This window comes from Ochotona princeps, chromosome 1, assembly GCF_030435755.1.
Source record: "Ochotona princeps isolate mOchPri1 chromosome 1, mOchPri1.hap1, whole genome shotgun sequence".
In the NCBI taxonomy this organism is placed as follows: domain Eukaryota; kingdom Metazoa; phylum Chordata; class Mammalia; order Lagomorpha; family Ochotonidae; genus Ochotona; species Ochotona princeps.
In genome coordinates this window covers 400,122-424,465 of record NC_080832.1, presented here as the reverse complement: position 1 = coordinate 424,465, position 24,344 = coordinate 400,122, and the positions used below count along the sequence as shown (strand labels likewise).

The 24,344-nt window shown below is 56.1% G+C and overlaps 1 protein-coding gene across 1 annotated transcript; it reads right to left on the bottom strand.

Annotated features, from left to right (window-relative positions):
* Positions 1-220: 220 nt before the first annotated feature.
* On the bottom strand, positions 221-7,783 carry DLL1 (delta like canonical Notch ligand 1). The gene is made up of 11 exons (XM_058670599.1): positions 6,847-7,783; positions 6,457-6,750; positions 5,955-6,015; positions 5,608-5,865; positions 3,965-4,025; positions 3,737-3,867; positions 3,453-3,622; positions 3,145-3,361; positions 1,093-1,897; positions 872-989; positions 221-793 (listed from the first exon to the last, which is right to left on the bottom strand). Exons 1-11 carry the CDS (start codon positions 6,898-6,900, stop codon positions 788-790), a joined length of 2,175 nt encoding a protein of 724 aa, XP_058526582.1. The 5' UTR covers positions 6,901-7,783; the 3' UTR covers positions 221-787.
* Positions 7,784-24,344: the final 16,561 nt, after the last annotated feature.

The following is a 24,344-nucleotide window of genomic DNA, read 5'->3' as shown; positions in this document are numbered from 1 at the left end:
GCGCTGACCCAGGCACCACATGGACATCCCCATGCAGTCCAGGGGCAGAGGCGCCTCCTGGGGGAAGCCCCCTAGACACAGGACACACTCAGCTCCTGGGAGACCCCACAGGGGTGTCCAGAAGGGGTGGAACCCCAGGCAGCAAGGCAGCAACCACACCTGTGGTGCTGTTCATAATATTTATTTTGGAAAAATATCTTAAAAAGGAATTTCTTCATTAACAAAACTGTAAAAAACTCAAATAACATTTGCACAATATTCCATAAATACATTTATATACAAAAAATATAGTCACATAGACCTGAAGTGCCTTTATACATATTTACCAAATTTTAAATTATAAAAAATGAACATCACAAAATACTCAAGCTTTACAGATATCATGAAAATATTTTTACAAATCAAAAAAATAACACATTTTTTTTATCTAGAAAAACACATTTTTAGTATCAAAAAGGACAATGAAGGCAGTGGGTGTTTCTAACTCAAGGCTTGCTCACAGGACTCCAAGGGGCCCACCTCAGGCAGTATGCGCATGGTCGGTGCTCACCAGGTCACACATGCCTGCGGACACAACGGCCCATAGTGCAACAGGGTGACATGAAGGCAGTGCAACGGGTGGCCAGCCCCTGCAGCCCCTGCAGCCTTGGGAGAGAACCAGCTCGAGCTGGGGGCTCTTCAGCAGCAGCCCTGGGCGCCTCCCTCACCACTCAGCAGCATCCGTCGGGGCAAATATCCTGGGAATTTCAGGGCAGAGAAACGGGGATCTCACCACCTGGTTTCCAGTCTACACCTGGAGACAGAAGGGAAGTGAGTTCAGGACATGCCCTGGGGTACCCGTCTGCCCGTCCGCCTGGCAGGCGGCACCAACCTCGGTGGCGATGACGCACTCATCCTTCTCCTCCGATATGACGTACACTGACTGGTACTTGGTGTCCTTCGTGCTGGGGTAGGCAGGGTCAGGTCTTCGCCTCTCTGTGGCTTCCCCACTAGAGAAAATCAAAGAACCACAGTGAGGACGCTGGCCTGTGCTGGCGGTCAAGGTCCCAAGGCCGCCTGCTGTGCCCACCCTGCCCAACCTACAGCACGCACCCCCTGAGTGTGGCAGAGCTGCCCTTCTCCTCCCCGGTACAGCCCTGGGGCTGCCGCTTGATGTCTGGGTGCCCAGGAGCGTCACTGCTGCCGGTATCACTGCCCGTGAGGTCTGGCACCAGATTATAGTCCACAGCAGGGTAGCGGGCTCGGAAGCCATTCCTGTCGGCGGCACCGTGGTCCCCCTGGAAGTCAGCCTTCTTGTTGGTGTTCTTGATCTGTGCAGGCCCAATGACGCTCACCGCCAAGTCCTTCTCTCGCTGACAGCTAGCCAGGTTGTTCATGGTCCCTGCCTCGCCCCGGCAGGGATCAGCAGGTGGCCGGCGCTTCTGCAGCCGTAGCCGCACGCACACGATGGTGGCAGCACAGCCGAGCAGCAGCATGAGGACCAGGATGACGCCGGCACACACAGCCACCCAGGGGAATGGTCCACCCTGGCTTTCAACCAACTTCTCTGTGAGGTCCACCACCACGGGGCCCTGGGGTGGCTCTGGCAGCAGGAATTGGCAGTTGGGGCCACCGTAGCCCTGGGCGCACTCGCACAGGTACCGGTGTCCTCTCTCATGGCAGGTGGCCCCGTTGTGGCAGGGTGCGTGCTCGCAGCGGCTGACGGGGGCACTGCAGTTCCCGCCCATGTAGCCTGGGGGGCAGGTACAGGAGTAGTCGTTGACACCATCCCGGCAGGTGCCTCCATGTGAGCATGGTGAAGAGGCACAGTCATCCAGATTGTTCTCACAGTGCCTCCCAGAGAAGCCCGCTGGGCAGCGGCACAGGTAGGCGTTGCCAAGATCTACACAGGTGGCACCTGTAAAACAAAAGTTACAGTAGTCACACTATATCCTCACACACACACCCACACACCACATGACAGCACATGAACAGTCACACTGTGACCTCACACACACAGCCTTCCACCATGTGGATCCCAGCCACAGTATATGAACATTCACACTGTAACCTCACACACCTCACACCACATAGACAACACATGAACAGTCACACTGTGACCTCACACAGCCTCACACCACATGGACAGCAAATGAACAGTCACACTATATCCTCACACTCACAGCCTTCCACCATGTGGATCCCAGACACAGCACATGTGTAGTCACACTGTGACCTCACACACCCTCACACCACATGGACAGCACATGAACAGTCACACTGTGACCTCACACACCCTCACACCACATGGACAGCACATGAACAGTCACATTATGTCCTCACACTCACAGCCTCACACCACATGGACAGCACATGAACAGTCACACTGTGACCTCACACAGCCTCACACCATGTGGGTCCCAGCCACAGTACATGAACAGTCACACTGTAACCTCACACACACACGGACAGCACTTGAGCAGTCACACACCCTCATATCACTTGGGTCCCAGACACAGAACATGAACAGTCACACTGTGACCATCACACGCACCCTCACACCACATGGACAGCACATGAACAATCATACTGTGACCATCACACGCACCCTTAAACAATCTCTGTAACTGTCACCAGGTCCCCAGAAGCACCAGACAAGCCAGAGACACGGAGAATCCTGGACAAGTTCAAACTGCAAGAGGAGGCTCTGAGGGGCCAGGTTCGGCTACACAAGCACAAACTTCCCAGAGCCTGTGCTCCCAGCCATGAGCCCTAACCACAGCTCTGCACAGAACTCTGTTCCCACAGGGGGTCAGTCACCATCCCAGCCACCTGGGAGTTAGTCACAGAGGACAGCACATTCACCCCTGGGAACAGGCACCAAGATGGGCCCAGTGCCCTGCTGTCCATTTGCCCTGGGCACCTAAGCAGGAGATCCCCATCTAGGCAGAGACCAGTCTGTCACAGGGTGAAGGCACACAGGGGTGGGAGTACTTGCTCCTGAACGGGGGGGGGCGGGGGGGGCGGGGCTGTGGGCAGTCTGAGCCTGGGGTTTGTGTGGCTCCCCATCAGTGTCCCTGAGAACAAGGTACCCACACATGGTATCCTCCATAGAATATTCAGGGCACCCGCCTCCCTGGCCCGTGCATGGTTTCTTGCCCTCACCATTGGAGCAGGGTGAGGAGCTGCAGGCATCTGTCTTCTTCTCGCAGTTGAAGCCAGAGTAGCCCAGGGGGCAGTGGCAGGTGTAGCCGCCTTCGGGGTTGTCTGAGCAGCGTCCCCCATTGAAACAGGGGCCATCAGCGCAGGTCATAGCACTCAACTCACAGAGCCTGCCGTAGAAGCCAGGTGGACAGGTACAGGAGAAGCTGTTCTCCAGGTCCTACGTGAGAGAGGACAGGAAATGCTTTCCAGAACTGCCAAGGCATAGGTGCTGGACCCCTGGCAAAGGCCAGCCCTGGACCCTGCCTCACCGTGCAGCTGCCACCATTCCTGCAGGGGCCAGCCTCACACTCGTCTGTCTCCAGCTCGCAGTTGGCACCTGAGTAGCCTGGCCGGCAAGAACAGGTATAGCTGCCCTGGCCTGTGTTGGTACAGGTGGCCCCGTTCCTGCAGGGCTTGTGGTGCGTGCAGTAGTTGAGATCTATCGGGGCACATTGGGTGGGGAAGAGGAGAAAGAAAGGACAGGGTCACTCATGGGGAGACTTGTCTCTCTGACGGTCATGCGCAGGGCAGGGGAGTCCAGAGCTGTCCTTACCTTGGTTGCAGAAGAGGCCTCCCCAGCCCTCCTGGCAGTTGCACTGCCAGGGCTGCTGGCAGGTGCCGTGGAGACAGCCAGGATAGCGGATGCACTGGTCACAATATCGGCCCTGCCAGCCCACTCTGCACCTTGGATGGAGTACGGCACACTCAGTGCATCCAGTCACGTGGGAGACACCCCCACCCCACGGCAGGCAGCATCAACCCCAAGGACACGCACACGTACTTGCACTCGCCTGGCCGGTCGCAGAAGCCGTGCTGCTCGTCGCACCCCGGGAGGCAGATTGCTGCAGTGGAAGACAAACAGAGCTGAGCCCACCCACCGGGGGTGACCGCGCCCCACCCGCCACTCCCGTCCACTCCTCCCTGCCACACAGTGGCGCAGGACAAAAGGGCTCTCGGGAGACCCTCCCCTTTTCTTCCGAGAGGGTCAGAAGTCCTCTCTTCCCCTCCCCCACTCCCGGTTCTGCACACAAAGCTCCACCCCCCACATCCAGAACTGTAGATAAGAGTGGACAGCTGGCATGCAGGGTGCCAGGGCCGGACAGCTGCTCCATTGTGTCTCCTCTCCCAGCAGCTGCCCCAGCCCAACAATGCGCTCCTGCCCCACCCCCACCCTATAGGGCCAGCAAGCACAAATTGCCCCGCGTGTGTACACACACTTACACGTACATGCACACACCTAGCATGTATACCAGCACACATGCATGCATGCACATACGTGTACATAAACACCAAGTATGTACATACACATAGTATTACACACCTGTGCATCCAAGGTTACACACACAAACACCAAACATCGCGTATACATATATGTACAAACACAAACCACACACATGCATACATACACCAAGCATATGCACACACACACAAACATCAAGCATGTACACACAGACAGGCACTTACATGCACACCCAGGGTTGCACACACACATACACAAACCAACTATGTACAAACACAGCATATACACATACAAGTACACATACCACACATATACACACAAAACATGTAACCACAGCATTACAATACACATGTACACACATACACATACCAACACCAAGCATACAGACACATACACACATACACCACAAACACAACCAAGACAAGCATATACACACATAGCATGTGCATACACACATCCAGCATGTACTCAGACAGGCACACACATGTACATATGCACACAGATGCATACAGGCAGGCACACACTTGAGTGCACAGTCAGCATGCACACATGTAAGCAGAGGCACACATGCCATACCCCAGCATGCCTTTGTAAACACACACACAAAACACACCCCTTCTGCCAAGCACAGGCAGCCTGGGCTGCCCATCTCATAGAGATCTAATCTACGGCAAGCGAGCTCGGACTTCAGTGTATGAACAAGTCAGCGGAGCAGAAAAGGTTGGGGCAGGGCAGGCCATGCGACCAGGGTGCCCTGGGGGGCCAGAGGCAGCGGCTGTGGCTTTGAGCTGGCTCAGTGCGCCAGTGACAAAAGGAAACATCACCCACCAGCAGCTCCACAAGCTCCTGAGGCAGAACCAGGGCCCAGGCAGCTTAGCCTGGGGGGGGGGGGCATACTGGTACTCCAGGCAGGCAAATACACACCCTCCCCAGGACAGCAGCCCAGCCCTTCCCTGTCCCTGGGGAGCAGCCAGATCCCTACCTGTGCACAAGGCACATGCCACGGGCCTGAGTGAGCACGGACTGGAAGCAGATCCATGCTCCCTTCCTTCCAACACAAGCCCCAGGCTACACCAGACACACTTCCTGGCCTCTGGCCTGCCTGGGCACCCACGTGCCCTGCAGTACTGTCCCTCTGCTGATGCTGACTTGAGTTTCTGAACCCTGTCTGCCCGGGCACTCACGTTCCGTGCAGTACTGGCCTTTCCAGCCAGAGTTGCAGACCTTCTCGCCCCGCTCTCCGCAGGTGAAGTGGCCAAAGGCATCGTCCCTGGGCCGGCAGAACACAGAGCAGCCCTCGCCGTAGTAGTGCTCATCGCACACGAAGCGGTAGGAGTACTTAAGGTCGGTGCGGCCATTGCTGTGCAGGTCCTGGGACCATTCCTCGCCCACGGTCAGGTGCCTCTGCGTGGCCAGGCGACTGATGAGACGCTCGGGATTCTCTGCGCAGAAACCGCGGGAGTTGGCGCCCAGAGGGTCCACAGGGCCTTCCGCGAGCGGCAGGACAAGTCGGGCAGCAGGGTTTGTTTACCTGTGGCCAAGTCATCCGGGGAATCCGTGTGCAGAGCTTCAATGATGAGGGAGAATGTGCCCTACGGGAATGCGGGCAAAGCAGAGAGGTGAATGCTGGCAGAGCCGGGAGAAGAATGCAGGGCTGCAGAGGGCGCACCTGCGGGTACAGGGGCCCGGCTGTGGGCAAGGTGCTGGAGCCGCGAGGGCTTTTCCCTTGAACAGAGAACCACTGAAGGGGACAGGGCATGAATATGCCCAGGTATAAGGTTCTCCTCGCTTAGTACTCTCGCTGGCAGGGTCACCCCCCCCCACCTGAAGGCCACACATGGGCTCAGGAAATCCAGACATCCCCCCCAACTGCCTCCATCCCCCTACCCCCACCCTTGGTGCGTACGCAGGCGTGGCGTCCTTGCACGGCTGGTGCGAGGGGGTGTCTCCAAGGTCCCCCTGCCAAACCCTGCTCCCCGAGTTGCCCCTCACCCCCGACCCCCTCCCCGGGCACACGCCGGCGCGGTGCTCACCGGCCAGGTGAAGCCGAAGGGGAAGCGGATGGGGTTGCTGAAGGCGGGGTCGGCACCCGAGCCTTCGGGCAGGCTGAAAGAGTCCACACCCAGCACGGGAGTGACGGCACTGCCGTAGGTGCAGGGTGGCTCGGGGGACACGCTGGCCTGGTAGTGTTTGAGGCACACGCGGAAGAAGGTCCGGCAAGCGCACGGTGGCCCCGTGGCAGCGCGGCAGCAGCTGCGGTTCCCCAAGAGCCCCTTCTTGTTGACGAACTCCTGCAGCTTCAGCTCGAACACCCCCGAGCTCCAGACCTGGCAGGCGGAGGAGGGGGCGTGAGCCGCGGGAGCCAGTGTGGGTTGCGGGGATGGGGGGTAGAGGGGGAGAACGCCGCAGCCCATGAGACCCACCTGGCACAGCAGAGCCGAGACCATGGCGAGGGCCAGCGCGCCGCGGCGGCCCATGGCACCCACTTCTCGTCCCTTCCGCCGGGCCGCGCTTGACGCCAGGCTCCTTCTGCCCAGTGCGGGGTGCCCGCCGCAGTGTCCCAGTTGCGCAGGCGGGTCAGCGTCTTCGCCTTCCTGGTTTTGTCTCGGGCGTCCCGGCTGGACTGAGGGAGGAGGGCGCGCCCGCGTACGCGCGGCGGAGGAAACCTCGCAGCCGATCCGAGCGCGGTTCTGCGTGTCCCGGCGCGGCGGTGATTCGGCCGCGAGCGCAGACGCTACCTGGGTGCCGGCGGCCGTAGCGGCGGCCGGGCAGTGGCCGTGTCAACGAGCGTGCAGCGTCCGAGCCTCCTGCGCCACCGCCGAGGCCCGCGTCTCTTGGCCCGAGCCAGCCAGTGCCATCCGCGGCGGCGCGCACAGGCTCGCCGGGCGTGGGAGGCGGCTCCGCGCGCTGCCCGCCCCGCTCCGCCCCGGCTGGGTCTCCACTGCGCCCTGGCCGTGCCGGCGCTGCGCCCGCGTTTATATCGCGCCGGCCGCCCGCATGGCTGATGAGATGCAAATGGGCAGCCCCCCAATCTGGCGAGCGCGGCCACAAAGGAGCCACTTTTCCAAACCGGGCGCTCAATGGCTCGCCAAATGGTCAGTGAGCTGTAAAATGTGCAACCCGCCCCCGCTCCCGCCCCCTCCCGCCCCCGCCCCGCACGGAGCGCGCTCATTTACATTCCTGCGAAACGCTCGCCGCCGGAGCCCTGGCGCTCGCGGGGCTGGAGCTGCCGCCCCGGCCCCCTCGCGCTCACCCGTTGGCGCACGGACCCCGCCGGCAGTACCTCGGGTCCCCACCAGCCCTGACAGGGCTGTGACGCCCCCGTGGGCTCCTCGCCCCCGCCCCGGGGATTGGGGAGGCGGCGGCGGCACAAGGCGGTGCCGTGGTGGTGGTGGTCAAGGCGGGAGTCGGGTGGGGGGTCCGAGTTCGGAGCCCGAGGTCCCGAGCCCCCTCTGCTGCGCAGGCTCTGACTGAGGAGGAGCCGGGAGACGGGCTTGGAAGGACAGGGTGGGCGGGGCGGAGGGCGGCGGCAGTGCCCCAAATCTCGGGAAGTTTGGGGAGGTCGACCGGGATTCACCTCCTGGCGGAGGGTGATGAGCGCGCGTCTGGAACGTACCCCCTCCCCCACAGGGACCCCGGCGTCCCCACGGCCTCGGGTTCCGGATCGCCCAGGGTCTTTGGGGGTGGGGTCCCACCCCCATCCCCGCCCCCGAGCCCGGGCTGCCCCTCGCCGGTACGCGGCCGTCTCCTTCCCCAGGTCTCGGCCCCGCTCTCCTGGGCATTCCCCCCGGGGCCTCCCCGGCCTGGTAAAGAGTGGGCTTGGTGTGTGTCGCTCGCGTGGCTGTCATTAAGGCAGTCTGTTATTGTGCGCGGCTGTCACTGGCTCTTTGTGCGCTCAGCTGTATGGTAATGTGGGCAGCACCTGCTCCGCGCACAATGCCGAGCGGGCAGCTCCCCTCCGCGCGCGCCGCGGCCTCCGCCACAATGTCCGGCACATGTTGCGGGAGCCCCTGGCCCGGCGCCCCCGCCCCCCACCTTTACACAACCGTCACCTTATTAGGTTTCTACACGTCCGTCAGACACTGGAACTTTTGTTTTCGGTTTTTAAAGGGAAATGAGTTTATTGGGAGGGCTGAGAACACAGCGCCACACAATGAATTATCTAAATTGCGCTCACACTCGCGGGCGCGCCGGGAAAGGAAGCCCGGGGCGGGGGCTCCTGCCAGTGCTCTGGCGTCCAGCTTTGTGCTGGGCCTGCCCTGTGCCACCGCTTTCCTGTCCCCGCCTGCCGAGAGCGAGCTGCGGCCCAGGGCGGCCTCCTGGGGCGCAAGGTGTGCGCCCCGAGGGCCAGGACTGCCCTGTGTCCCGGGCAGAAAGATGGCCCGGGTCGCGGTCGTCCTGTCCCCAGCCCAGAAAGAATGCCTGGGGCCCTGGGGGAAGCCACCGGCAGCCACAGATGTTAAGACCCAGCCACTGCCCCTCCCAGTCACTGCCCCCCCTTCCTGCCAGGCATCTCCAGAGTTGCAGGATCTGTAGGGTCACTCAGGAGCCCCCCTTAGATCCCCCACTGAGAGCCCCGCAATTCTGTTAGGAGCAAATGGAGCTTTCAGAAGCCCTGACACCTCTGCGGTGGGAGCTAGCCTGCAGATTGGAGCTGGTTCCAATCCTAATTTAATCTTGCCACCTAGTGTCCGCAGCCCTCTCTCACTAGGTCCACATTTCCCTTGGAAGCGGAAAGCCACTGTCTGGGAGGCTGCAGCGCAGCTCCTAGGGGGGTGAGGGGCCGGGGACAGAGATGTGACGTCAGAGTCCAGAACACTCTGTGAGGGCCGGAGCCTGGGCATGGGTTTCAGCAAGAAACAAAATATCAGGAACCTTTTAATTAGAAGATGGAAGTGGGGGAGCAGGCTCTCCTGAATGCCTGTTTAGAAGAGGACATAAAAAGCCCCACGCGCAAGGGCCCGGACCTCGGGGGGAAAGCACTTGCCCCAAGTCCTGAACAACCCCCCTCAGCATCAGGCATTTGTTAAACTGACACGGCACAGATTTCTCGATTACAGCGGCAAAGCAGGGCTGAAAGGCGGCGTAAAATCCGTCAGAATCCTGACCAAGGTTCATTCTTTTCCGACTTAATTTATGCCACGCGATTCTATATTGGGGAAATCAAGCAGAAAGCCCTTTTCTCCTCCTCCTCTCCGTCCTCCTCCGCCTCTGCCCCCTCCCTCACTTCGGCCGGGGAGACTGTTTAACTTGGGTGTTTCCATGGGGCTGCTGCAGGGTAACTCCTGCACACCAGGAGCGGGATGAACAAAAGAGGGCTGGAGGCCGACTATTCACCCTTTCTCTGCACTTTAATTTTCATTGATTGGGAGGACAAGGGGGGCCCTTGGGGATGGGAGCTGGAGGGGGTGACACGCCTTTAGACGCCATCAGCCCCCTAGCCAGCCATCTGCTCTGAACCAAATGGCGTTTTTTCACTGCAAAGCTGCATGTCTCTATACTGCACAGCCCAGCGCCTGGGACACCCCGCCTGGGAGGGAGCTGCGCCAGAGCTGGTTAAACAGATCAAGTCCCACCTCCCCACACATCATAAATCCTCACCTAGCTCCCTAGGAAAAAACAGGAAAGTTTCTTTTAAATACTTTTGATGTCTCAGCAAATTCCCTGCCCACACTAGGCTCATCAGGGTTCACATGCACCCAGTGTCTGCCTGGTGCTGCTGCTGTTTGCCAGGCCCCGCCACAGCTGTGCCTCCCCTTCCTGAGTCCCCTTGGGCATAAAGGTGCGTGGTGGCGCAGTGGGTGGGGGTTGAGGGAGTATCAGTGTCCCTAGCAGTCGTCACTGGCTGCATCCCTGCAGGCCAGGTCGGGTTTCCTGTGGAGGCTGGAGTGGGCTTGTATTCCCCAGCCCAGCTGAAGGCTGTATACCCATCACAGAGGTTCTCTTCTCCCCAAGAAGAATTAGGGTCCTTGTTCACAACAACAAAATAAAACACTTCCCGGCAGCAAAGCTGGTGTTGGTCAAACACGCCAGCTTCCCTGAGGGAAAAAGAAAAGAAACGAGCAGAAGCAGGGGGCGCAGAGCCTGTGCGTTCATTAGTATTAGGCTCGCATCTCGCCAGCCCTCGGCTTTTAGAATCTCACCACAGTAGGAAAGCAGTGGCGCGGGCTGGCCAAGACTGCCTGCACCGGGCTCCCTAACCCTTAGCCCAGGGTGGCACTAGCCCTCAACTCGGGGAAGACCCCAAGGGACACCAGGCTACACCTGTACTGAGGCAAGCGGAACGGGGCACAAAGTCCGCAGTCCACCCGAACTCGTAAAGCTGGATATTGGTCGTGGAGGGGGAGGGGGCAGGGACAGGTCCCCGCGTGGCGGTCTCACGCACAGCAGGAGAGAGGCGCTCCCACCCAGCCCGCTCGGGGTGTTGGACGTGCGTACAGGGGAACACGAATGTGGGCATGAGTGGGGCCTCTGGCCTGCCTGCGAAGGCACGCGCGCTTCTGCACGGTGAAGAGCCCGCACAGTCCAGCCGCTGCCCTGGTGCCGCCTCATCTCCATGACAAAGCGCGGTTACCTGCGCCGGCGCTGCGGGCGCCTTTGTCCCGGGATCCGATTACGCAGCAGCTGCTAGCGTCCGCCCGCGCCAGGCCTGAGTGGCCTCCAGAAGGCCTTACCCCGGGGGCAGGCCACGGTGGGGACGGGCCGGTGGGTTAGGAGCACCGAGACCCACACCACGGAGCGGGAGCCCTGAGAGTTTCTTGATGATGGTGGCATTTGGTAATGGGGACCCTGGGGCAGGCAAGGGGTCCCGGGGGCGTGGCCCGCGGGCAAGGGCGACAGGCCCTTGTCGCCCCGTCCCTGCGCTCGGTGCGGCTCTGCCCAGAGCAATGAGTGCAAGAAAGGCCCTGCCAGGGCGGCGGGCGCGGCCCCGGTGGCCCACGGAGTCCCTGTGCCTCGGCGCTCCCTCAGCGAGCGCGGCGGGGAACAGATGTGGGCACCTGCGGTGACAGGCCACATATGTTCCCCCCATTCACAGGCATTCAGAAGCCGTTACAATGGGCGGCCTTTGTGCATCGAGTCACTAAATGTATTAATCTGCTCTCCCAAGAGCACCGGCCTGTTTAATTTTTCACCAGCAATAACATCTGATCTAATCCTTAAATCGGTTCCCCAAAGCTCCCCCCCCCCGCCTGCCCACCCCTCCTGAAAACGTGTGAAGTTATTCAACCTTGCACCTGTTGCTGCTGAGGGCGTGGACCACGGCAGCATCTCCCGTGTGTGTGTGTGTGTGTGTGTTGTGGCCGGTGGCGCACGAAGAGCACCGATCATGACCCAGCCCCAGCGCTGTCGCACTCGCACTCGGGGGCCGTTTAAAATGTACATAAAGTCCCCATTGATCTTTATGTGCATTAAACTCTAGTGGTTATCACAACTATCGGTCATTAGGCCGCACAGCCAAAAGGTAACATAAATCTCAGATGTAAGACTCCAGTTTCCTGAGCAGTTTCACTGCCTGTCTCCTTTATCTTAGCATCCCTTATTCTCCTTGGTTTGTTTTCGGCCACAATAAGCCCTTTAGCCCATTGTGGCTGTCACAATGCACATGGACATCAGACTGTGAATGAAGACAGAGACTGTTGAAGGAAACCACACTCTCCCTCCTTCTCCTCTGCGGTATATGAATGGGCCTTCTGCCCTGGCTGCTAGGATACCAGCTTTCCAGGCCCTCCTCCAGTAAATGGGCTGTGGAGAAAGGCCCTGGCGACACACAGCCTGGGTGGAGCTGGAGGGAAAGGGACAGGTCCAGGCAAGATTTTCACTTTTGGATCAACACATTTCTAGATGCTTTCTAAACACTGACCTTCCAACCGTCCATCTTTCAGCTCAGCCTCTCCCATCAGGAAACAGTGGGAGCAGCAGTCAAGATGCGTCGTTTTCTTTTGGGGATGTGCAGAGTTGGGTGCTGTGCACATAGTTCTCATTCCTAATGACTGTGGAGCGTTCTCTTTTTTGGACTCACTGGTGTGGGGATTCCTAAGTGGATGTAGTGAGATGCCCAGTTTGCTTGCCAGGGGGGAGCCAGCCCAGGTCCTGAGTGTTAGCCAGAATTCACTCCACCCCTGCCAGAAGAGAGCCCCTCACTCTTCAGTGTGGAGTCTGCCTGCCAACTCACCAAGAGGACAGGAAGCCACTCTGACTTAGAGCATGTAGGTCTGAGACCAACGCGGCAGGAGGGAACAATCACTCTGTTTTCCCTGAGCCCACTGTGATAGTGGACCTGCAGATCTCAGCAGCCTTTCCAGCTCCTGGAAAGGTGAAAATAATTTTTTCGTTAAAATTAAGCCTGACAAAATTCACTAAACTTTCTTAGAAGTTCAGTTTCTTTCTTTCTTTCTTTTTTAAAGTATTGATTTGAGAGGCAGCCTTAGAGAGAGAGAGAGATCTTCCTGTCTGTTGGTTTACCTCCCCACAAATGTCTGCAATGGCTAGGGTTGGGCTGAGCCAAAGGCGGAGTCTGGAGCTTTATCTAGGTCTTGCACGTGGGTGAAGGGGCCCAGGAGCCATTATCTGCTGTTTTCCCAGGTGCATCAGCTGGGAGCTGGATCAGAAGTAGAGTAGCCACAGCAGTAACTTGGATACTTATGTGGGATGCCAGCATCATGGGTGGCTTAACCTGCAGCACAACACCAGCCCCAGAAATTCTGCTTCTTTAATATGAAAACTGAATTATTAGTCAAGTTTTCTGTTTCTTCTTGGTTCAAGGAATTTCTAGTTTACCTAAGGGTGCACAGCGTTGTTTTGCCTCTTTGCCGTGACATGACTGAAGTGGTAATGTCTTCCATGATCTGTATTTTCTTTCCTCAGGATCAGAACTAGGTACTGGAAATAGTTGTTGCAAAAGGGAATTAAAAGGTAAGTCCATTTGGGTGCAAAACCCCACAGATTGTTTTCCCATAATCTGTCCTTCCCATGAGCTCTCTGGAGCCATGACGGCATCGTCCTTGTTGGCTCTGCTGCTCTCCTCCAAGAGCAGTCTGCGTTATTCATGCAAAAATCAGGACTGTCCATGCTTTCCTTCCTGAAAACAGTCATTTTAATTTTGTTTTGTCTTGTAACTACTCATAGCCGGAGGACAAGTCCCGTAAGAAGCTGGAACAGACCATATGCTTCTGATTGCAAGTAACAGAAAACCCTGTATTAAATGCTGGTTAGTTTAGCAGTTGGGTCTAGGGTACCCTTCATCCTTCTACAATGCCATGCTCAGCCTGTGGGTGAGCTCTATCTCCTGGCTGCCTCTGTCACTGTCCCAGACATCACAGACACGACAGTGTCTGACACCTCTATCCTCAGTGGAACACTCCAGGAATATCTAATGTACACAGACTATGACAAAATCAGTATTTTTGTGGTTGTTGCTCCCTGGAATGTGGATTTATTCAAATGAAAATTGGGGATCAATTGGTTTTGTCTACATGGAAATTCAGATCAGCATTCAAGTAAAAGTTCCTTGCAAAGAAATCATGATGTATTTAAAGTGACAACATGTACCAAGAAACATCTGTTCCATACCTGCCATGACCATTTAATTTTCCATGTTTTCTTCTTCAATGGAAGGAAGTCTTCCTCTTCAACATCTCACTGTCCATTAACTTCCGGCGTCCACCTACAGGTGTTTTTTTGTTTTGTTTTGTTTTTGTTTTTGTTTGGTTTTTGATGATTACTGCTTGAGAAGGGTACATGCCCATGTGGACCACTGATTAGGGTAGGGAGGTTCGAGGAATAGGGGAAGGTGTATGAAACCATTGATTTCAATTTTCTTGTTTCTCAGGGGTTTTACCCTGCCAGGAGGTCACGAGGTCACCAAGGTGAGACAACGGTGCTCTTCGGCCATAAGAACCACTGGAGACAAGCTGGTGAGAAATGTCCATTTATTCAATACAGATCCCAGGGTTATAAAAAATTACTGAAGGGAAAGGCAGAGAGTGCCTTCTGGCAGGCCCCCACCCACCAAAGACACTGTAATTGGCTATATAACACGTCTGCTTCCCTTGACCTTCTGGTCATGTCAGAGGTCATGTTCCACATGTATTCCTCTTGACCCTCTAGCCATGTCAGAGGTCACGTCCCACATGAAGGCCTAGAAGCTGTGCCTCATGTCATAGGGAGGTAAGCGCTAAGCTACGCCTACCAAGTAGCAGGCAGCCTAGGGAGTAGTTGCCTTACTTATTCTTCCTGTATTTGGGGTAAGTGGGAAGAGAAGAGGAGAAGCTGCACCTAGCATCCTAACCATATCAGTATAAGAGATAGGGAACAGACACCCAATGTTATTTCAGAGTCCCCGATGTGGAGCATGCTCTGAGGATATTGCTCAAGTGGTTTTGATAGTTTTGAAATGCTGTTGATTTCATTGATCCAAGGTCCTTCCAAGGTCCATTGGCTGACATAGTCCATGTTATAGTCTCCATTTACCCAGAGAATTGCTGTCAAAGCTTGGCTGAGAGAGCTGTCCAATTTGTTTACTGTCCTTCATCCTCTGCTATGGTACTACATGTCCTCTGCAGATCTCAATGGACTGCCATATCTCCCATGTGCATCTGGGCATGTCATCCATTGCACAGTCTTCAGCAACTGAGGAGGCCCGGTTCTGACACATTCACTCCATGGTCAGACCACAGATCCTGCCATTTTCTCTATGGTTGGAGTGCTGAGTCCAAGGATCCAGTTGGGGGACTCCTCTAAAAACCTCACCAGAGGTGACCCAAGACCTCACTCCTATGTGCCAACCAGTACAGGGTCTGGCTCAGTCTGTCACCCACATCACCCACATCATGGTTGCAATTGCTGCATCAATTTTGTCTCCAGCCCCATCTCTTATGTAAACCAATGGATGCTGAGGCCCAGTCCAACCCTGCCCACCACACATTCAGTCCTCACGTACACCAGGAGGAACAGCAACCCAGTTGGAGCAACACCAAATAACCCTCACCAGTCCCACCCCCAGACCCAGTTCTTGGGCATGCCAGTATTTGCAGCTGAGTGGTCCAATATATCCTGCATACCATTCAGCTTTTGTACACAGCAGTGGGTGCTAAAGTCTAGTTCAGCTCAACTGACCCCACTATCCAGCCCACACTCATGCTGGTTGGTGCCACCACATGTCCAGCCAGGTCCACCCCCAAACCTGGTTCAAATGCTCATTGGTGGGAGCTGCAGCCCATCAGGGGGGTGCTCACAGTTTCTCTACTAGACCCATTCCCAACCCCACATCTCGTACTTCCCAAGTGATACTGCAGTCTAGTCTGACAGTCCTGGCATTTGCCAGCTGATATCACGGCAAAGGCCAACCAGCCTGTACATACTCTGGCTCATGCCTGCCCCAGTGGATACAGTTCTTAGCCCAGCCTGGCTCTCCCCCAACCCAGCTCACATGCAGGCCAATGTATGTTGTAGCCCTGCCCGGCTTGGTCTGCCCCAGATCCCAGTGTTCATGCTTACCAGCAGGAGCAGAGGCCCAGCAGGGGAGCCCTGCCCCCCTACTGGGCTCGCCACCACCCCTCCCTCTGCCCCTGGGTCTGTCCTGCTGCAAGCCCAGTCTGGCATGACCAGCCTCACCTCAGCATTCACTGGTGGGTGTTTTAGCCTGGCGCAACCCAGCCTGCCCCCTAATCTAGCTCATGCTGGTGGGCACTGCAGCATAGCTCAGCATGGACTGCTCCTAGTCCTGGCCCTAATGTGAATTGGCTGGCATTGTAGCCCAACCTGGCTTGTCCTGTACCTGGTCCTGGTTCTCATACCTGCCAGTGGGTGTTTTGAACTGGCCCATCCTAGCCTGCCTCCAGAACTGACCCACACATATGCTGGCAGGTACTGTAACCTGGCCTGTTCTGGGCTGCTCCCAGTCTTGGTCTTTGCCATTGGATGTTGCAGTCAGGCCTGGCCCGGACTGCCCCCAATCTTGACTCTCACTGGTGGGTGCTATAGCCTAGCCCTGCTCAGTCTGCCTCCATCCCTGGCTTTCATGCAAACCTACACCAGCTTGGCCCACACTCCATCCTACCTCTTGCACAAGCCAGTATGCTAAAATTTGGCCCAGCCCTGCCCAGTTCCCCCTTCCCAGAACCAACCAACACACTTTGTGACAGGTGGAGCTACCTTGCCTGGCCTGACCAACACCCAGCATAACTCACATACTGACCAACAGGAGCTAAAACCCACCAGGGGTGTTTCCCAAGTTCTCCCACCAGGCCCACTCCCAGACCCAGATCTCATGGGTGCCAGTGGGTGCTAGGCCTTACCTGGCAAAGTCTGCACCCCTCTGTCTTGGCCTTTGTGTGTGTTGGTGAATGTTGTGACCCGGCTCACCCCACACTCAATTCTTAAGGTATGCCTACAGGCACTGCAGCCTCCAGGCCTGTTCCTAACCCCAGTACCCATGACTGTTAGGGGTTCCATGGTCATGCCTTGCTCAGCCCATAAACCAGCCAGTATAGCAGTTCCACAGGGATGAGCCTGCATATCCCCCACAGAATATGCCCACAGACTTGGTTCTCTCATGTACTGGTCAATGTCATGGCCCAGCCTAACCTGTCCACTGTTCTGACACTCACTGGTGGGTACTTTGTCTGGTCCTGCCAGGTAGGCCTCCAGCCCTAGCTTTAGTGTGTGTCAGTGGATAGGGTTGGTAGAGGTCAATGCTAACCAGCCCAGTTTAGGTCTCTCCACGTGGGTAGGTGCATTAGTCCGACTCAGAAAGGTCCTCCAGCTTCCCTCTTAATTGCTGGGTCTCAGTCCCCTAACTTACATGCAAGTACAGTAGTCTCATTGGTAGAAGTCTCCCAGAAGTCATTTGCAACATACTCTCTCAGTGGTTCTTATTCCCACACATCCCCATTGCCCCCTCCCTGGGCTTCCATAGTCCCTGTGCCTGGGAGCACATGGGTTCCCCAGCTCAGTCTTCCTAAGCCCAGTCTTCTGAAGGGGCAGCTCACTGGCCTGGAGTCCTGCCTGCCTACCAGGGACCCAAGCTCCTGGCACACATGCTGATCTGGGACCCCACTCCTCTGTCCACCATGTCCAAGCATGTTCACAGTTCCCCAAGTCCCGTCACCAAGCACACGACACTAGCACGCTAACCTAGGGCTCTCTGGCTCTCCCTCTACCCTCATCCAAGATCAAGCACATGTGGAAATCCCCAAGCTCCCTCCACCTGCCTGGGCACAAGCCCTCAGGTCCCTGAACACCTCCACTGGCGCTGTCCACAGGCCCCTTGCAAGCCCACACCCCCAGTCCCCCATGAGTCTGCCTGTGCCAGAAGCCATGCATGCATGCTGGCGGCACAGTTTCTTTCTTCCTTCTTTCCCTCTCTCCCCATCCTCATGGAAGTCTGATGAGAAGCAGAGACATAGTCTGACTGCCTTCCTCCCAGAGAGGTTGTAGTAAGGTAGGAAACACTGGACTCCACTGATGGCAGTTTGAGTCATCAAACTATGATTACCACTTGTACTGGTTATTTACTTTTCAAAACTTTTTTTTAAAAGATTTATTTATTTTTATTACAAAGTCATATATACAGAAAGAGGAGGAGAGACAGAGAGGAAGATCCTCCATCCAATGATTCACCCCCCAAGTGAGCCGCAACGGGCCGGTGCGCGCCAATCCGATGCCAGGAACCTGGAACCTCTTCCAGGTCTCCCACACAGGTGCAGGGTCCCAAAGCTTTGGGCCGTCCTCGACTGCTTTCCCAGGCCACAAGCAGGGAGCTGGATGGGAAGTGGAGCCGCTGGGACCAGAACTGATGCCCATATGGGATCCCGGGGCATTCAAGGCAAGGACTTTAGCCACTAGGCCACGCCGCCGGGCCCACTTTTCAAAACTTAATTGTTCCCCTTATCAAAATAATATACTTACAGATTGTATCAAATAGTATTTTTAGATTTGTAATAAAGTTAGCTGTTGTCCACAAATTCCCATTCTGAATTCCTTCCCCTATATTTTACCTCTTAGCTATATCTTCTGGGTTTTATTAAAGAGTAACTTGAAAGAGCTCCAGAGGGGGAGGAAGAGAGAGAGAGAGATCACATAAATATTGACTAACCTTCTGCTGGTTCACTCCTCTAATGACCTCAGAACCCAGGTCTGGACCAGAAGTCAGGTAATCCATCCGGGTCTCCCATGTGAGTGGCAGGGGTTCAAACACTTGAACCATTGCCCTGGAGTCAGAAGTAGGCGTGTGCATGGAGCCAACGTACTGTGATATTGGAAACAGGCCTAATAAATGAGTTCCTAACTGTCAGGTTGGGCTGTCCTTCCTTCCTTTAATACAAAAAATGAGTCCATGGGCTTCCATTTTTCTCTGAAAAGCTTTATTTTTTTTGAAATGTTTATTTATTTTTATAGGAAAGGTAGAGTTACAGAGAGAAGGAGAGACAGAAAGATCTGTCCACTGGTTCATTCCCCAAGTGGCCGCAGTGGCCGGAGCTGAGCCGATCTGAAGCCCAGGAGCCAGGAGCTTCTTCCATGTCTCCCATGTGGGTATGCAGGGTCCCAAGGCTTTGGGACATGCTCTACTGCTTTACCAGGCCACCAGCAGGGAGCTGGATGGAAAGTGGGGCAGCTAGGACATGAACTGGCTTCCATATGGGATCATGGCACATGCAAGGTGACAATTTAGCCACTGGGCCACCATGCCAGGCCCAAAAATATTTCTCCTAGAGGCCTCTATCCCCAATTTAGAAGTTTCTGACTTTCATCATGGACTTTTCTTCCTCATGCTTGTCACTTGGATTCTTTTTTCACTGGGCCCTCGACCTCCCTCTTTTTAACAAGTGAATTTGAATACCCTCTGTAGCATCTGGGATGAGGTGTTTGTAAACTTTAGGTGTATAGTTTTAAGAAGATGTATTTACTTATTTGAAAATCACTGTTACAGAGAAGGGGAAGACACACAGAGAAAGAAATCTTCTGCTCACTGGCTCAGTCCCCTAACGGATAGATCAGCCATGGCTGAACTAGGTTCAAGTCAGGAGCCAGGAGTTCCATGTAGGCCTCCCAAATGAGTAGCAGGGACTTAAACACTTGGTGCATCTGCTACAGCTTTCCTAGGTGCATTTGCAGGGAGCTGGATTGAAAGCAAAGCAACCATGACACAAATGGGGACATATAGGATGCCAGCATCACATACATGGCTTGACCCTCTCCCACAATGCCCTGGCCTACTGGTGTACATTTCTGAAAACACCTCTCTCCTAGCCACAGATTTACCTGATTTTTAAAAATATTATTTTTGATGATGCTTACATAGTTGATCAGGGTGGGAAGGGTTGAAGTTGAGGATCAGGGGATAGTAGGTGAGACATTTTCTTTTGCTTCTTCCTGTATATAAGGGAGGGGAGGATACAAGAGAAGAAACACGCCCAGCCTCCTAACCACCACATTACTGGAGGGATGGCAATTTGCCACCTGATGCCATGCCAGGATTCCCATTGTGGAGCATTTTCTGAGGGTTCTGCCCATGTGGTTTTGATAGTTCTGATATCCCTGCTCCAAGGATGAGGCAATCCTTCCAAGGCCGACTGGCTGTCATAATCCACCTCCGAGTCTCCATTGGCCCAGAAATTTGCTATCAAAGCTTCACTGGGATAGTTCATCAGTTTGTTCTGCCCTTCATCCTCAACAAACCAATGGGTGTTGCGGCCCAACCCAGCCCTGCCCAAAACACGCTTGGCCCTCACGCACACCGTGGGGAACTACAGCCCAGTCAGAGTGACCCCCAATAACTCCCACTGGACCGGCTCCCCAGCTCTGGTTTACTGCCAGCATGTGCAGTGGACTGGTTCTGTTTGCCCCATATCCCACTGAGATCTCATACAGATCATTGGGCATTGAAGCCTAACTCAACCCAACTGAATCCACCTTCCAGCCCACACTCATGCCATTGGGTGCCACTGCCTGTCCAGCCAGGCCTGCCCACAGTCCTGGTTCTCATGCTCACCAGTGGGAGCTGCAGCCCATCAGAAATGTGCCTACAACCTCTCCACTGGGCCTATTCCCTTCCCTAGATACTGTACTCTCCAGATGGTTCTGCAGCCTAGCTCAACAGGACTTAACCCCAGTCCCAGAACTTGCTAGCTAATTCTACTGCAAAGCCCAACCCTTCTGCCCCTATTCTGACTCATGCCTATACCAGTAGATACAACTGGTTACCCCAGGCTGGCTCTCCCCCAACCCAGTTCACATGCAGGCCAACAGGTATTGCAGCGCTGCCCAGCTTGGTCTGCCCCCAGTCCCAGCTCTCATGCTTCCCAGCATGAGTAGTGGCCTAGCAGTTGATCCCCCAGTATTCCCCTACCAGACCCACCCCCACCCCTCGCCTGTCTCATATGTGCTGGTGGGTGCTGCAGCCCAGTCTCGTGCTGCCTGTCTCACATCGGCATTTGTCAGTGGATGCTATAGCCTGGCTGGGCCTGATCTGCCCCCGTTGCAGCTCATGCTGGCTGGGGCTACCATTCAACCTGGTACAGTCAGCCCCCAGTCCTGGCCCTAATGTGAACTGGTTGGTGATGCAGCCAGACCCAGTCTGTCTTACACCTTATCCTAGTTCTCATATCTGCCAGTGAGTATTATAAACTGGCCCAGCCTGACCTGCCCCCATACCTGAACCACATGCATGCTGGCAGATACTGTAACCTGGGCTGGCCTTCTGAGTTTCTTTCTTTTCTGGCTGTCTTCCCTCTGCAAGTGCCTTTTGCTCTTGGTCACCTGTTTATATTCAAGAATGAAGCAAAGGTGCTGTTACAAGTTCCATGCAGCAGGGCACGTGTGCCAGCTGGTGCCTCACCATGTGGGATGCCTGCCTCTCATGCTGTCCACAGTCCAGTGTGAATGACTGGTCAGGACCTCAGCCCCTGCCTCCTCAGTCCTGCCCCATCCCTCTGTTCCTTCAGGCTACGTTCATTCTGATCTGGTCCATCTAGGCTGTAATGCTAAGTGCTTAGACTGTGCGGTTTCCCAAGAGAAAATGGTTCTTCACACTTTTGGGGCTGGGAAAGCCAGGACTCCACAGCGGCCTCTTTCCACCTCTGGCTCTTTTGGCTCTGCCCTCTCAGGACAGACTCAGCTCTTCCAGCGGTACCACAGGGGGACAGCTGGCAGCATGTGGGTTGAGGAGGGCAGTGGTTGAGAGGGTGGGTCCCAGCTCCCAATTCCAGTTCCCAGCCTATGTGAAGACTGGGAAGCAAGGTAGTGGCCCAGGCAGTTAGCTGATGGACCAGCCTCCTGGCTCCTGGTTCCTCCGAGTCGCTTGAGCCCCTCCCCGCCTCATAGCTGTTTGTTGCAGGCTTCTGGGGACTGATTCAGTGGATGGGTCACCTACTGCTCTCTCTGTGTGTCTGTCTCAAAAAAGAGAAACGATGATTATCAGAGGGGCTTCACTCCACGTCCCATTTCCAAGAAGTTGACTTGTTCGCATCCCCAACCACACTGGGCACCATCTCAAACCAAAGGTCTCATCCCGAAGGCTGAGGTGAAATGCCATGCTCGCCTAGCCAGAAACCAGGAGCAGGTACGGCAGATTAGATGGGCTCCGTCTCCTCAGCCAGCCGCCTCAGTCTCGAGGCAGGATTCAGCCTGAGGTGACTGACGCCTGCCCCCTGTCCTCGGTCGGCGGTGGGCAGCACAGTCTGGAAGCTTCGCTATGATCCCATTTTCCAGACTCTAGGCCTGGACCTGCGTGTGTCCTCCATCGGGCCCCTGTGGCCTCCGCAAGACTGCGGCAGCGAGGCACAAAGGGACAATCTGGCCGCAGGCCGCCACCCCACCCACCGGAGAGCTGGTGCAGGGGGAGGGCTGACGCCGGTTGGGGGGGTACCCGGGCCACAGGTTGCCGGGACGACGGCCCGCAGCGTCGTGCTTGCGGCGCACGCGCGCACGGCGCTGCCCGGCGTCCCCGCCCGCTGCAGGTCAGGGCCGGCCTGGGGCGGAAGCGGAAGTGAGTGCGGCGGCGCGGCGGCCAGGCCGAGGCGGAGTGGGGCGTCTGCGGCGGCTGTGGGCACGTCTCTAGGTAGGGCCGGGCCGCGGGTCCGTCGCTGTCCGCCGTGCTCCGTCCACCCCTATGCGCGCGCCTGCCCCCGGGGCCCTCAGGCCGCCCTTCCGCGCGCCCTGCACCCGCTGTCCGCGCCCTGGCTGTGTCAGGTGCCCCGCCGCCCAGCTCTTTATGGCAGGCCTTGGCTACCTTTCCTCTCGGTTACTTGGCGTATTGGATGGTTTCTTGGTTATGGAAGGGCACGGAGACGGAGCGCGCGCTCCCAACCTCAGGTTCACTCCACGAATGCCAGCGGCCGCCAGGATGGGCCAGGCCGAAGCCCGGAGCCAGGACGCCCTCCTGGTCTGTCGTGGCGCTTGGGGAAGCGGGGCTGGAGGTGCGGCAGCGGAGGCCCCAAGGCAGCCATGCCGACCTGGGGTGCCGGCGCGTAGGCCGCGGTCCCCTGGTTGTTACGCCCCTGTTGAGTTCTAAACACACAGCCCTGCAAGCACGCGGGAAGCTCTGGTCACCACGGGCCTGCTGTGGGTAACAGCTGAGGCTCTGGCCATCCTTGGAGACCAATCTGGGTATCAATTATGCGGCAGACTGACCCGAAAATTGGGGCCTCTGCTTCCTCACTTGGGCGGCTTTCCACATTCTGGAACCTTCGTGGTCTTGGGTTGATGATTTGCATGTAGTTTTGGATTTGGTTGCAAGGCAGAGTGACAGAAAGAGATCTCCACACCTCTGGTTCCCTCCCCACGTGGCCGCAGTCGCCAAGCCAGACCAGGATGAAGCCAGGAGCTGCTCTCCCATGTGGCTGGCCCTAGTGCCACCTGCACCAGTTCCCAGGCTGTTTAGTGGGGAGCTGAGCTGGAGAAGTAGCTGAGACACAGCCGACACCCTTCGGTTGGAGACAGCCTTGTAGCCTGTTGCACCAGGGTACTGTTCTGTGTCATGTTTCCAGGAGCCCCTGTGGGAGATTTGCCTTCCTCCCCTCTGACCTCCTGCTCCCTTGCTGCCTAGTCTGTGGTTGTTAGGAGAGAAGTTGTGAATGCCTGGAAGCGCTGTGTTGCTTTGCTTTGCTGTCAGGTCTCTGTGAGTCCTGCCGTGAGTTGGCACTGTTACTGCCCCCTCAGAGGAGGTGGGTGGAAGACAGCTCACCCGATTGTGTTAAAGTCAAAGCTATTTGAAGATTTAATAGAAGAAGAGACAGAAAGAAAGATCTTCCATCTGCTGATTCACGCCCCCCCCCCCCCCCCGCCTTGAACAATGGTCAGGACTGGTTTGGTTTGAAGCAAGGAAACAGGAGCTTCTTCCAGGCCTCCCATGTGGGTGCAGAGTCCGGAGGAGATGGGATGTTCTCTGCTGTCTTCCCAGGCCATTAACAAGAAGCTGGATGGAAAGTAGAGCAGCTGAGAGGACTGGACTGATGCCCATAGGGCAGATAAGGAAATCAGTAATGTATGAGGCGGTCCCATGGTTTGTCTTCAATCATATCATATACCAGCCACGTCAGAAACCTGTGAATGCAGACCCCTTCCTGAGCACCAACTTGCCCATAAGCGCATGAAATCACACTTACTGTAAAAATCCTTGTGAATGAGCCAGAGTGCATCCTTTGGTTTGTCTGTGTCCCTAGCTGCCTGCAGACATCTGTGTGAGGTACATCAGGAAACAATTGCAAGCTAAGTTTATTTTGGTGCAAACATTTAGAAATCTGTGCATACATGAGATTTTCAAAATGGTTACAGGAAATGTGTACTAAAAAGCTATGGGCAGGCCTGGCGCAGTAGCCTAGCAGCAAAAACCCTTGCCTTGCACATGCTGGGATCCCATGTGGGCGCCAGTTTGTGTCCTGGCGTCCCCGCTTTCCATCCAGCTTCCTGCTGGTGACCTGGG